Source organism: Vigna unguiculata, chromosome 8 (assembly GCF_037176805.1).
Source record: "Vigna unguiculata cultivar grain cowpea cultivar isolate G323 ecotype 2 chromosome 8, ASM3717680v1, whole genome shotgun sequence".
NCBI classification, from domain to species: domain Eukaryota; kingdom Viridiplantae; phylum Streptophyta; class Magnoliopsida; order Fabales; family Fabaceae; genus Vigna; species Vigna unguiculata.
Window position 1 is genome coordinate 31,017,261 of NC_140799.1, and position 14,993 is coordinate 31,032,253.

A 14,993-nucleotide genomic window follows, 5' to 3' on the forward strand; every position below is an offset into this window, starting at 1 on the left:
CTAAATGTCTAAAATAAAAAAGCACATGACACCATGACATGACCACTACCTAGTGTTGCTTTCTTTCTTTTTAGTCTCAAGAAATTTGTTCTTGTATAAACAAAATAACAGTATCTTGTAAAAAGAACACACACCACAGACAGACACAGAGCCCTCTCCGATGACCAAGGTTTTTTATATGGTTGGTCATTTTTTTTTAAAAATTAAGGATGATGAGGCTTTTACCTTGTTTCTCATTTTTCCTCTAATGTTCAAGTTGTTATGATATAAATAAACATGTAAAGCATTAGCCATTACGTACTTCAATGTTGAATTCCACTGCTAGAGTTTGAACTTTTTGAATCTCTCTTCTCTTCAGCCAATACATATTCGTGGACAAAAATGTACTGTCTTTACAGACAAATCTCCATTCCATCCATTACCTCCAACACAACATTGTTACACACATCATTACTTATCCCTTCACCACACTATGCATATACCTAGTTTCACTCCTTAAACTAATTCACATTTTCAACATTCCAAACCAACAACAAGAAGACAAATGAATAAAAAAGGAGATGGCTACCATCTATATTTAATTTCTGTTGCAGATTATAAATGAAAAAGAAGAGAAATGGAAGCGGGTTAGGTAAGAAGTGCCATCAAGAAGAGAAGAAAACAATGTGGACTGAACAATAATGGTTTCCCCACAAAATCGCTTTTGTGAATATTCAATTGAAAGGTTCATGAAGTGGGTAAGAACTCAGAGCATAATCCCTTGACGAGACCAACCATTTTGAGCTTCTAATTATTAAGACACTTGCAGACACTATACTCACACAACAATTGTTCAAAATTGTCATCCCCCTTTGCCCACACCATCCCTTTTTTCCGTTTCATATACTCAGACCCGAAACCATATACATATCACAGTTAAACTTGAATATGGTATTTCAAAATAACATAATGCATTTGTTCAACCAACTAGCAAAGAACAATTCCATGTTCATGTGTTTAAAGCAGAGAAATAAACCACACTCAACCCTAGGAAGATAGATGCATTAAATCATCCAAGAAGTTATAGTATGTAAGACGCAGGTCCCTCCCTTTCAGCGTTCTCCCTATCCCTTCCATAACCGAATAAGCAAGAATCTCCATATCCCTTCCATAACCAAATAAGCAAGAATCGGGGATTGCAATAACAGAATACAAAAATTAAACTTCCTAATTGATATTTTTAATCTCAGCCAAATGCAACAGAGCACACTATAATTAACCCAATAATCAGAGGAAAGTGCAAACCAACCAAAAAGGAAATCGTAACAGAGGGAAAGAATTGGAATGACCTTGTCCATGCCAATAATGGATTTGCCGGAAACGAGGAAATGTAAAGTGAATGCTCGTGGCGACTTGGTTCCCAATCAGTGTGGCGAAGGAGACTTAGTAATCTCCACTTGCAGTGACGAGTTACGAGATCTCCGGTGAGGAAATCAATAGCAAGAACGGTGTGGTGGTGTTGGAAAGGTGGAGTACCAAAGCGTTGTTGGGTCGCAATCCGAGTGCGAAGTCGCGACGAAGTTTTATCTTCACATGGTGGTGCGACGAGGAGGGTGGAAACGACGAGGAGTGTGGAAACCGTCAGAGCTTGTCTTCGTCAGAACTTGGGTTTTGTAGAGTTAGGGGTTTGCAGGGTTTATCTTCGTCAGAGGTTGGGGTTTGTAGGGTTTGTGTCTTGTTTACCTATTTGTCTCATTAAAAATTAATTTTATGTGTAATAAAAAGATAGAATTAAATGAGAAGTAAATGAAAAAGAGTATTATGGAGGGAAAGATGGCGCCACTAGCGGAGATGTAATGGGAGTATAATGGCAGTTTACAAATGCCATATTTTGCATACAAAATGTGACAGTTATAGAATTGTCGTATTATGAAGCAAATTATGGCGATTTTTCATAACCGCAATATTAAAACCGCCATATTTACTTAAATTTTTTGTAGTGAAGGCAGGAAGAATATTGGCCACCATATCACAACTTTGGCCTCATCCAACCACAAGAAGGAACATAAAGGGTCAGTTCAAATCATCTAGAATTAGGAATGGGATGAACATCACAGAAGGAGGATGCTTAAGAAAGTGGTCATACTCTCAAACAACAAGACACACAAAAAATCATTGTTCTCACAACTTTGACCTTAGAGAGTTCACATCACATCATTAACTATATTAAAATTTTGTATTATCTTTTATCCCTTCCATAAGACTTCTATTGACTTTTAACTTTTCAATTTATTTAGGCTTGTCTAAATAACTTTATAACAAAATCTTTATGCCAATATTGTTATATTCAAAATTTTACTGTCATTCTTTTCTAAAATAAAACACTACTTATTTCTTAACACCTTATTTCTAATTTCACAATTTTTACTACCATTATTTTCTACCATTTCATAATTTTTGATTATTTTTTCTTTATATAATTTCTATGTTTTTACATTTTTAGTTCTTTCATTTTCAAATTTTATTAAGTATACTTGTACATTTATTTTTTATTTCTTTCATATTTGAATTTTTATTTGTTCCATATACTTATACATTTTTCATTTCTTAATTTTTATTCCCATCTCCTATTGTTTAATAAATGAAAATAAAAAAAATTAATTTAAAAGTATAATTTAATAAAATCTAACCATATAAATAAATATGTTCTCATTAAAAAACATATAACTTCTTTTTTTTCCTTCTCCTTTATTTTAGTAAAATTAAAAAATTAAAAAAAAAATAAATTCAGCTCAGAATTCGATTTCTCAGTAACTGAATTCCGGCTCGTATTTCAACCACGATGAACCAAATCGAAAGTCAGAATTTGCTTCTCCAAAAAACAAATTATGACTTAAACAGAAAACTGTTATACATATAAATATGGAGAACAGTATGTATAAATATGGAGAACAATGTGTTACCTATGAAAAAAAAAAAAAAAAAGCTAAGGTTGCTGCTCCAGAAAAGAAAATCAGAATATGGCAAAATTCAGCAGAACATAAAGATCCCACATAATATATGATAAGTACGAGAATCTAAAGCCAAAAACGATGATGACTCTATAGAGCTAAAGATAAAGCTAAAACCTTGAAAGTTGTGGAATAGGAATATAGAGAGGCAGACAAAGACCGAAACAACTCAAATGATGTCACTACTCTCATAACCAAGAAGTTTGAGAGAATTCTAAGACTAAGTACACATGATTTGATAAAAGAAAATGAACAGAAAAATGAATGTGTTACAAATGTAAGAGACCTTTAGATACACCAAAGTCTAACCATCTCACCATCTCAAGCTACAAATAGATTAAATCCAAAAAAAGTCAAAGAAGTAAATGACTTATTTGAAAATATTGATTCTAATAACAACTCTAATTAATGAGAACAACGCTAAGATTTGTCCAACGCTAAAAATTCAAGAACAAGATTGAAAGATATTGTGAGAAAGAAATATACGATCATTGTTTGAAAACATTCGGAAAAATCTAAAAATAATTAATTATAAGATCATTTAAAATATAATAGTATCAGTATTATTATATTTTATTAATATTATTTTTTTAATGGTAAAATACATTGTCTTAAATTTAAGATCTTTTTTATAAGAAAGTTTATATCTCAGATTTTCTTAAATAAGATTTAAAATGATATATTCTAATTTGTGCGGCCTAAAAAAAATTATATGAAAAGTAATTCATTCAGTCTCTTTAAGGAAAATATTTTAAAAAAATATTAATGAGAAAGTCAAAACCTCGTGTGATAGTGATTGTTATTGTCTATAAATGGTTTTCTCCACGTGATTAGGACTTTTGAAGAGTGAAGGCACTCCAAATTCTACAATAGAAAACGTATTCCATACCACACCTACTCACCAATTTCATACCAGACCAACTATTTTGATTTTTCTTGCTATTGTTAGGTAGCTTACATTGATGTTTATTTTTAATAATTGATGCTGAAATTTTATACTTTTCATATACGAAATTATTACATGATAATTTTTTACTTTTCATATAATATACTGCTCGTAAATATATTATATGCATACGGTAGAGTTATTAAAATATCCTCAAAAATTGCAATTACGGTCTGATTTTAATATAAAATATCATGGTCTGAAATGATATTATATTATTTTTGTGTCATATTCTTCATTTTTTTAAATATAGAAATGTAGTTATGCTTTATCTAACATATATTTGGAAATCTGGAATATCTATATTTTAGAAGAATTGAAAAATAATTTTATATTTGTCTGTGTTTTTTGACATTGCTACATTTGCTGTAAGAATGACGATGTTGTAACTGGGAAGAAAGAAAATATACTAAGTCATACCTAAAAGTACGTTATATTATAAGATATATATATATATATATATATATATATATATATATATATATATATATATATATATATATATATATATATATATATATATATATATATCGTATTTTTTAATCATATAAATTTCTTACACCTATTTTTTTAAATGTAATAACTCCCTTCAGTGTTTTATTATATGATATATTTTTTTTCTTTAAAATTTAAAATGTTCTTCTGCTTAATATTATAACTATAATTAACCATGCTACCATACAATGTAAAATCGATGCAATTAATAGTAGTATCAGATAAGGACAAGAAAAATATAAAGAATTATATTAATTTACCTTCACAAAATGAGCTAAATCGGTTGTTTAATTATCCTAATTATGTTAATCCACAAAAATTTTCAAGTTTCACAAGCCCTTAAGAAAAACAAGAAAGCACACAATACAACCTAAAATCTTAAATCTTATAACGTATATAATATAACATCATTTGTGAAACCTTATCACAAGAAAACTCTCTCTGACCACCCTAATCAAGAATAACACAATTCAAAAAGCAAACAAATTATGAGACAATATTGCTTGAAAATATACTCCAAATTAAATTAAGAATAAAAGAAAGAATGATGATTTTTAATGTAAGATTCTCAATTTATGATCTTACTATACTAATTTTAGATGAATAACTCTACAAATTATTCAAATGTTTTTCAAAATTTCAAGTATTCTTGTCAATAAAATTTGAATTGTTCCATATTTAAGGAAAAAATAAAAAGATTTAAAACTTTACAAAGAAGATAGTTTTAACCAAATAAAACCCATTTATAGTATGTTAAACAAAGCCAAATGAAATTTCAAACTAAAACGAGATTTTCATTGATTAAATTGCTCAATTAGTTTTAGTCTACTGATTCATGAATTTAATATTTCATTACTAATTTTCTGTTTACGGATAAATTTATGGAAACGTGGACTGTAAAAATGGTTAAAAAACTTACAATTAAGATAAATTAAAGAATTTCTTTTTACATCAAACTCTAAATTTATTAAGAATAATATTTTGACGAGAGAATATAGAATTCAGTCAATTCAGTGTTGCTAAATTCCTTTCCCTCGACCATCAATTTCTTAAATTCCGTAACAACCTATCTCAACGGAAACAATTAATTATTAATTATATATTATTTTATTTACCACCCTCGTTTATCTCTCCTCCTCCTAAATTCCCAAATAAGGTAAAATTCCATTTTCATCATTCATCTTCTGCAGCAGAAACGGAACAATCTCTCTTTGTTTCTTCTCCCTTGCCCAAATCGAACTTTGCAACGCACTTTCATCATCTTCTTCCTCTTCCGTTAAAATTCCAATTTCACACACTCACGCGTGACACGTCACCGACCTTCACTCTGCTTCTTCCAGCTACATATGCCTTCTCTCCCACTACCATACTCGTTTTTCCCCGCTAACCTCACCCGCGTCGCCGTCACCGCCCAGCCAGAGAGAGACCCCTACCGCGATCGCTCGCTATCACACCGTCCATGCGCCTCCGCGCGCGTTCCCTCGCATTCGCTGGATAAATGCGTGTCACCATCGATCTAGGGTTTCGGAGCCTGGTCCTCGTCGCGGTGGTCTGCCTCGTCTTGCCGGCGATCAGCTTCGTGCTCCGTCGCAGGTGGCGGCGCGCGGAGGCCAGGGCGGAGGAGATCAAGCGGCTCCTTGTTCTCGCCGAGGAGGAGACTGTTAGGGCCGAGACCGAGGCTTCGTATTACCGCTACGGCGCCGTTTCAGTCCCGAAGAACAAAGTATGCGCCGTGTGTTTCTCTCCCACCACTACACGTTGCGCGAGGTGCAAAGCGGTTCACTACTGGTGCGCTCTCGATTTAATTTCTTCTATATGGTTGATTATACTTATTTATTTATTTTTTTATCTTTCTCTTTGCTATCCATTTTTTCTACACTGTGTTGTTTAACTTTTCTCTTTCTGTGGGTGTATATGTAGCTAAGTAGCCGTTAGGATTATGAGGGGATAGACTCAATTTAGGTGCTCATATTCTGCAAATTGGAAATAGAAGAAAAAAACAGAAGTCGTGTCTCTTTTTGCTTTTAAATACTTTTGTTACTGCTGTGCTTTGTGTTGAATATGGATACTTATTTTTTAGTTTTTTATTTTTTAATTTTTTGCTGTAATTCGTTAACTGCACGGGGTTCCGTGTTGGGCGTGTGGCCTATGATAGGCTAGTTTGTTTGTAAACCGTAAAGGAAAAACATGCAAATTCTGTTGCTTGGTCCTTGAACATGTTAAACGATCACGAGATCAGTTGTTTGTGGCTTTCTACAAAGTGAAGGTTTGTTGTCTGTGAAAATAAAGAATCGTGTAAGTTTGGGTATGAACATAAAACAGAACTTGAACACTCTTTCCGTGTGAAATAAATTCTACGTTGTGTTTGTTTGGTGTCCAATATGAAATATACATATTGCCCGTCTCATCCTCATATAAAGGAGAAGCTACTCTTTGTAGCTTTTAGAATTAAAAGGAAAATTGCAAGTCTTTAGTAAATCTGAACCAAACATGTGGTATATTAAGTGTTTTTCTCAAGTTTAGGGAATGAAATTTTATAGCCGGAAGTTATGCATTCACGTTTTAAAGACCTTCTTTAGGTTCTTGGATTTTGTGTTCTTGTACAGTTTGTGTAGTGATTTAACTTACATGACAGTCCAATCAACGTTACAAAGTTTTCTGATTCATTGTTTCTCGTCTGCATGTTTCTGTCTTAACTTTTTAAGAAAATTATTTTGTTAATATTGCTGACTTTTGTTTTCATGTGTTTTAGTTCTGGAAAGTGCCAAATCGTTCATTGGCGTCAAGGTCACAAAGAAGAATGCCATCCAGCCATCGCAACTTGCCAGACTGATGACTTAGTTAGTGATCTTAGAAAGAATGTGGCAGATCCTGACTATCGCAGAATCCATGAACATAGTTCTCAGACTGAAAGCACAGAGTATGCAACGGCATCTGAGGATCACTTGTCTGAAAAGAGCAGTTCTAATATTTCAAGAGCAAAGGATGATAGTGCAAGAGATGAGTCTCTTCAAGAGGGAAATGTTACAGGCTCTAATTCAGAATTATCCAGTAATTCATTTTCTGGATTTTCAGCTTCCACTGGTGCCAGTGAATCTTCTGATGATTCTTCTGTCTGTGAGAGTGTCATCTCAAATGAGCACGAGAGATCTGAGGGACATATTTTTGTGGATCACACCCATGACACTTCTGATACCACTTCAAGTCATAACGACATTGATGAATCCGTTCCATTATCACCTAAGTTTGTTAGTTTGGTCGATTCGGTAGATGATTATCCAGCAATGCATAAATTATATCAAACTACACCTGGTTTGGGCAAAGAAGAGAGTAAGCTCACTTCATCAGATGGCAGTTCTGGTTTGCGTATGCGGAAAGGGTCAACAATTGAGCCTTCCACAGTGTCTTCTGAATTCTGGAATGAAACACTTGATTCAACAAGGTTAAAAGATGACTCAAATAGTGACCATCTTCCATCCCAGGGTGATTCTTTCCCAAAATCAGTTGAGAACAATATGCCAGGATCATCATCTTCAGAGAAAAATGTAGTTGATTCTTCAGGTTGTGCTGATGCTGTGAGCATCCATAATTTGCAAACAGTTGGTTCTAGGGTATCAAATCATGTTATCAACCCTACTAGCACCTTGGAGTTAGCTGAAAGTAGAGGTCTGCCATGTGCAATTGCTGATACGAAGTTAGTTTCTAAAAAGGAAGAACATTCACGTTATAGTACACAATGTGGGAATAAGGGTATCCAGTCTGGCACTGTAACTTCATCTAGGGTTTTTAGCTCGCCAAAGTCTAAGAATGACCTGGAAACATCTGTCCAGAAAGTTTCTGACCAGTTTAGAGGATCAAAATCATCTAAACCTTTCCCATTAGCTGTTGGGAGTAATATCGCCGGAAAATATAGTGACAAGGTTACTACTGAAGAAGTCTTTTTCCGTTCTTCTGTGCCAATAGGAGCCAGTATCTGACATTGTCCACTAATTTGTTGCAGGGTCATTTTCCATATGATTTGTTTGTCAAGCTTTTTAACTTGAACAGAGTGCAGTTGCAACCATTTGGTCTTATAAACTGTGGAAACAGGTAATTTGAAATTATTTGTGTTCACTATTTATGATATTTTTATTAAATAGTTTAATAGTGTTACTGCATTATGTTGTTCCTTTCCATGTTAGTAATTGATTGATCTACATTGTTAGTTTCTTGTGTTTTCTTATAGAATCAACCACTTACCACTTATAGAAGTGTTTTCACTTTTTGTTCTTGATTGTACTGTCATTTTCAGCTGTTATGCTAATGCTGTACTCCAGTGCTTGGCTTTTACACCACCCCTGACTGCTTATTTACTTCAAGGACTTCATTCTAAATCATGTATGTATGCAATCATAGTTTCATATTGGAATCATCATGCACTCGAATACTGTGTTAATGTTCCCGGGTTAATATTTGATTTAATTCCAGGTGCAAATAAAAAGTGGTGTTTCACCTGTGAGTTTGAAAGTTTGATTTTGAAGTCGAAAGACACAAAATCTCCCATTTCACCTGTGGGCTTACTCTCTCAACTACAGAATATTGGGAGTCAACTTGGTAATGGTAGAGAAGAAGATGCACATGAGTTTCTAAGGTGTTATTTACATCATTGAATCAGTGTAGTTTGATATTTTATAATTCTTGTCACATATTTCACTTCTATTTAACAAGTCGTGTAATATTTAACAGGCTTGCTGTTGAGACAATGCAATCTGTTTGCCTTATGGATTCTGGGGATAAAACATCAGACTCATTAAGAGAGGAAACCAATTTAATGGGCCTAACTTTTGGAGGTTATCTTCAATCAAAGGTAAACTTATATATTTTTCTTTTATCTGAAAAAATTGCAATTATCTGTAGCTGTTTAATAACTTCCCCAATTATGGGTACAATACAGTGTTGGATTGTTTTTTAAATACTTAGAGCAATTATTCTTGCCATCATTTGCTGATGGAAGTATGATGCGCAATGATGTGAAGCTGGTAATATATTGGCAGATAAAATGCATGAAGTGTGGAGGGAAATCTGAGCGTCAAGAAAGGATGATGGATCTGACTGTTGAGATAGATGGGGAGATAGCAACCCTGGAGGATGCCCTTCGACAGTTTACAACTGCTGAGACTCTGGATGGGGAAAACAAGTACAACTGTGTCAGGTTGGTTTCAAATATTATTGTTTTCTGCTGTTGCTTTCAATATTATATAACTCAACAGGCCTAAAGAATATGTTGGTGCATACCGTATTGAAGTTAGGTGATATTTGCCTCTTTTAGCTTATTATTTTCATTCAAGAAAAATACAGGTAGTGGGATTCTTGATGTTGCTTTCAGTATTATATAACTCAACTGGCTCAAAGAGTATATTAGTTTTTGAAGTTAGGTGATATTTTCCTCTCTTTTAGCTTAATATTTTCCATTCAAGAAAAGTAGAGGTAGTGGAACTTGAAGTTTTTATTTTTACTGATAATAGCTTGGCATTGTTGTAGAAATGTGTTGTAACCATTGTAGTAAGTAGTATCAAACTATGCACGATACAAATCGTGCGATTCATTGTGATTCATCTCTTGTGCGATATGAATCGCAGAAACAATTTCTTTTGCTCCTGTATCATGATTGAATCGTGTGATTCGGTCCCAAAATTGCATGAATCACGATTCCCATTATGAATCATCCTTTGAATAGTAAAGAGAATAGGAGAGAGGATGAACATTATCAGTGAGAAGGGAGGAGATGAACCCAGAAGATGAAACTAGAAGATGAACATAGGAGAAAGATGAATTGGTTGAAAAAGATGAACAGTGAGCTCAACAATAAATATAAAGTAATATTTTAAGATGTAAAATGCTTTTTTCATTTTTTTTCTTCTTACACTGACAACTTTAATCTTATCAACTTTTATTTTATTTTTTATTATAAAAAAAATAATATTATATTCTAAGAAAAAATTAACTATTATTTAAGTTAATATATAAGTGTTATTGTATTTTCACGTAAAATTAATTATTTTTTTAATTTCATTTTTTTTATAAAAAAATCAATATTATTTAAACTAGCATATATTTATTCTTATCTTTTTTAATTATATTTTCTATATAAAAATTAATTATTATTTAAGGATTATATTTTCTCTATTTATTCTTATTCTCTGAGTCTGATTTAACAAAGGAGTTGGGTAATAGAGCCCAAAAGAGAATTGTTTATCAAGATTCATTGCCCAAAAGAGAATTGTTTTCTTGTTTATCTTCTTTTTCCTCCATTGTTCTGTTGGCCAAAAATTTCGTTAATGTTTGTTCTCTTGTTTTTAAAACTTCATGTGTTAAGTGTGGTTATCTTTGTCACACTGTTTGTGGTACATTATTGTTTGAATTTTATTTCTTTTTCTGTCTAATTAAAATAGTTTCCTTACTTTTCTATGTCAAACAGGTGTAAGTCTTATGAGAAGGCCAAGAAGAGAATGACAGTTTTGGAGGCACCTAATGTTCTTACAATTGCATTAAAGAGATTTAAGGTATTTTTTGTGATAAATTTAAGGTGAAGGTTTTGCCACCTATCTTGTATGAAGATTAAATATTTGCTGTGTTGCAGTCAGGAAAATTTGGGAAGCTCAATAAACCTATCCAGTTTCCTGAAATACTTGACTTGGCACCTTTTATGAGTGGGACGAGTGATTTGGCTATATACAGGCTATATGGGGTAGTTGTTCACCTGGATAACATGAATGCTGCTTTTTCGGGTCACTATGTATGCTATGTGAAGAATTTTCAAAGCAGGTGGTTCAAGGTTGATGATAGCGTGGTATGTCAAGTTTTTATTTATTTGAATTTCTGTGAGAGCATATTTATATGGTTCTTATATATATTGAGGATTTATGCTTTCCCTTACCCATTGGTTACTCATAAGCTGAAATTGCCGTCTGTAGTTTGTTATAAGCAATATTTGAATAAAGTTTGAAGTACATAGTCTTAGTGGATCTGTATGATCTGTTTAAAAAAACTTTTATTATCAGTAATTCTATCATTTATATTGAAAACAAATTTGTGTCAACAATACAATAGAACTTCAAATCATACAATGCAAGGATCCAGCCTGAACTGAGGCCCATAAATGAATGATAAAAGGTCAGGACACTGACTGAAGTGAGTCAATGAGTGAAAGCTCCACAAATTAATTTATGTAAAGCCATTTCCATCAGATCTACTTCTTGGTTCAGTGTGTGAACATGGTAGTCAAATTTCTCCCTTTGATTGTTTGGGAAAAGATTAACTCCGGGGAAATAAATTTTTTCTCTATTCATGAAGCTGCAAATAAAATATCCTTAAAACAAATTGATCAAAGACATTGATGAATACTAGCAGATTTAAAACTCAAATTATATGGATGAACATGTCCTTCAAATCCGTGCTCTCACTCTGTTGTTGGTGAAACATCAATCTAGAAAGGTACAGTTTAGTCCTTGGAGAGTTTAAGCTAAGTGAAGGTTGAAGTTTTACACCTTATGTTAATTGATTCAAATGTACATGAGCAGTTTTACCAAAAAGTTAACTGAAGTTAATTCTGCTAATGAGGAAATCTGCAAAACCTGTTACGTGGCTATATTAGATCCTATTACATAGATTTCATGTAAAGAGACTTAATGGGTTAAGTCATTCACAAGATACTGAGTTTGGACCACTACGCCCAAGGATGCTAATCTTGTACTTGCATTGTGTTTGTGGATTTAAGATACAGAGTCTATTTTTGATCTATTGATGTTTGCACTGCAGATGTAGCTTAAAACACATTTAATCATCAATCGTACTTGTCTTGCAGGTGACATCTGTTGAATTGGAAAGCGTCTTGGCAAAAGGAGCTTACATGCTTTTTTATGCAAGGTAACCTTCTGATTATGGATTTCTGTTTTGGTTGATATCTTATTGGTCACTTCTGTCTTAGGTTTCTTTATATCATTTCATGCTTCCCTGACTCTCTGAACCTCCTGGTAGGTGCTCACCTAGGGCCCCTAGATCAATCAGGAACAGTATAGTATCTTCAGATTTAAAATGGAAACTCAATGGAAAAACTACCATAGTGAAAGGACGACTATCTACTGTTTCTGGTGCTGGAGTTAATTTGACTTGTGCAGATGGTTCACCTTCCTTGGATACTATGTATTCAAAGTTTCTCCGCCAGAGAAGGATTTGGGAAGAAGATTCATCAAGTGATAATTCATCCCTTATCAGCAGCAATTCCGATGAAGGTTCTTGCAGTACAGATAGCACGAGTGATTCAACCAGCACGGATGACTTTGCTGGTTATATTTTTGGTGATTTGGGACGCGGCTCAGGCGGCACGTTTAGAAATTCAGACTCCAACATTTCCCCTGCATTGTCGTCTTCTCCCCACACTAGATATTTTCCCTCTTGTGATATTTGAGCGACATGATTCAGTTTTGGTGCATTGAACTGGGTTGGAAGCACCTCCCCCAGGTTCAAAGGTGTTTTGTACAGGAACAGGCTTGGTAGATAGTTAAAGGAATGGTGGAGGTGTTTGCCCTTTTTGATCCTGACATAATTATAGAGCATAGGAATAGGAAGTTAGATAGATACAAGTAGTAGGACTAGCGTTAGTTTAGGGAGACTCACTGACTCTGTACAGAGAGCAGGATAGAAATTGTGGTGTATAAAGTCAAGTTATACAAAGGTTGGGATGCCCTGAACCGTTAATAATAATATATTTGTAGGTTAGGCTGCTCTCATTCTCATCAAATCCCAAATCATTTAGTTATTTCTACACTCATACTTTTCTTTCTTTTGTAAATCAAACATTTCAGATGTTCAGTAGCAAATAATATATCTTTCTGTTTCTTTGCCCAGGTTCAGTAGCAATCAACACATTTAATGTCTCTATTTTATTTTGAATCTTGAATGTGATTGGAACGAAACAGGCTCTATAATGTGCTTAAAAACCTAATTCGCAATTAAGAATGAATGCTATTTGAAGAGTTTAAAAGAAATAGCTTAGTATGAATAATAGAACATATTACTTTTTGGTTGATTGAACAAGACTAAATACTCAAACTTGTATTTAAAGAAAACGTAAATCAAGTACGTTCTATAATTTTTTGCGAGTTCCTCACTAAGCGCTTTACGTGGTTTTAAAAGCTCGATTGTATGTATGTTATGGAATGTGTTTTTCTTACAAAATGCTAAGAAAAGTTGGACGGAGGGTCTATGATAGCAGTACAGGCCCAAATGAAGAAATCAACACCATCCACCAGACCAATGAGGTAGCTGACACAATGACGTTAACAAGGGTTCGCAGGATGTCAAAATATTTAGTGGATTACAAACTTTGATACGTGGGGAAGTGAGTGAGGGAATATTGATATATTACGTGTCACTATTTGAGTGGGTTTGTTATGAGTTTGTTATTCCCTGATTCTGTCTTATAAATGCTATGAAAGAATGAATGAAAAAATAACAAGAAAGTTTTCATCTATTCTCTGCCTTTTTCTGTAGGAGGTTCCTTGACCTCGAATCAAGGCTTGTTTTCATATCATTTTTTGGTGCTTTCGTTGAGAGGCGAACATGTCAGACCACAACACCCGTTCCAAATCCATCACCAATTTGGAAGAAGCTATTCTCAAACTCACCGTTAACCAAAATGAAATTACTACACGTTTGGACGCTATTGCTTCTCAGCTTTCCAGTCGCGACGTACAATCCCCACACTCTGGTACCCAAAGTTCCTTTCACTCTGATTCCCCTCCTTTCACACCGCATCTCCGTTTGGATGTTCCACGGTTTGATGGAACCGACCCCATGGGTTGGATCTTTAAGATCTCCCAATTTTTTGAGTATCATCGCACACCGGAAGTGGATCGACTTCGGATTGCATCTTTTTACATGGAGGGACCAGCTCTCAGTTGGTTCCAGTGGCTGCATCGGAACAATATGATCCCTTCGTGGCAAGAGTTTCTTCAAGCTCTCGAGGTTTGTTTTGCCCCTTCTTATTATGAGGATCCTCGTGGTTCTCTCTTTAAGTTGACACAGAAAGGTTCAGTACAAGATTACTTGAATGAGTTTGAATGGCTTGCTAACCGCATTGTGGGTCTCCCTGTAACTTTTTTGTTGAGCAATTTTATTTCTGGGTTGACACCGGATATTCGTCGCGAGGTTCAAGCGTTGCAACCTCAGACTCTAACGCAGGCCGCGATGTTAGCTAAGTTGCAAGAGGACAAACTCAATGACCAACGTCGTTCAGTACGACATCGTCTACCCATATCATCTTCATCGGGACTGCCATTGCTTCCCACACCTTCTCGGCCACCGACACCGCTATCCAACTCGTCTAAGTCGCAGTATAAAAAGTTGACTCACGAAGAGATGTTGGCCCGTCGTGAGAAAGGATTATGCTACAACTGTGAAGAAAAATTCAGTCCAGGTCACAAATGCAAGGGTCGTTTCTTTCTTTTAGTTGCCGTTGATGAGGAAGATGAAGTCCAAACCAAGTCCCCACATTTAGAGGCGGATCCTAGTACGCTTCATCA

The 14,993-nt window shown here is 34.3% G+C and overlaps 1 protein-coding gene across 1 annotated transcript; it reads left to right on the top strand.

Annotated features, from left to right (window-relative positions):
- Nucleotides 1-5,577: 5,577 nt before the first annotated feature.
- LOC114194416 (ubiquitin carboxyl-terminal hydrolase 16-like) lies at nucleotides 5,578-13,316 on the top strand. The gene is made up of 11 exons (XM_028084611.2): nucleotides 5,578-6,219; nucleotides 7,184-8,351; nucleotides 8,432-8,520; nucleotides 8,723-8,808; nucleotides 8,899-9,061; nucleotides 9,157-9,277; nucleotides 9,465-9,622; nucleotides 10,889-10,973; nucleotides 11,051-11,260; nucleotides 12,275-12,336; nucleotides 12,448-13,316. The coding sequence occupies exons 1-11, from the start codon at nucleotides 5,930-5,932 to the stop codon at nucleotides 12,875-12,877; spliced, it is 2,862 nt and encodes a 953-aa protein (XP_027940412.2). The 5' UTR covers nucleotides 5,578-5,929; the 3' UTR covers nucleotides 12,878-13,316.
- Nucleotides 13,317-14,993: the final 1,677 nt, after the last annotated feature.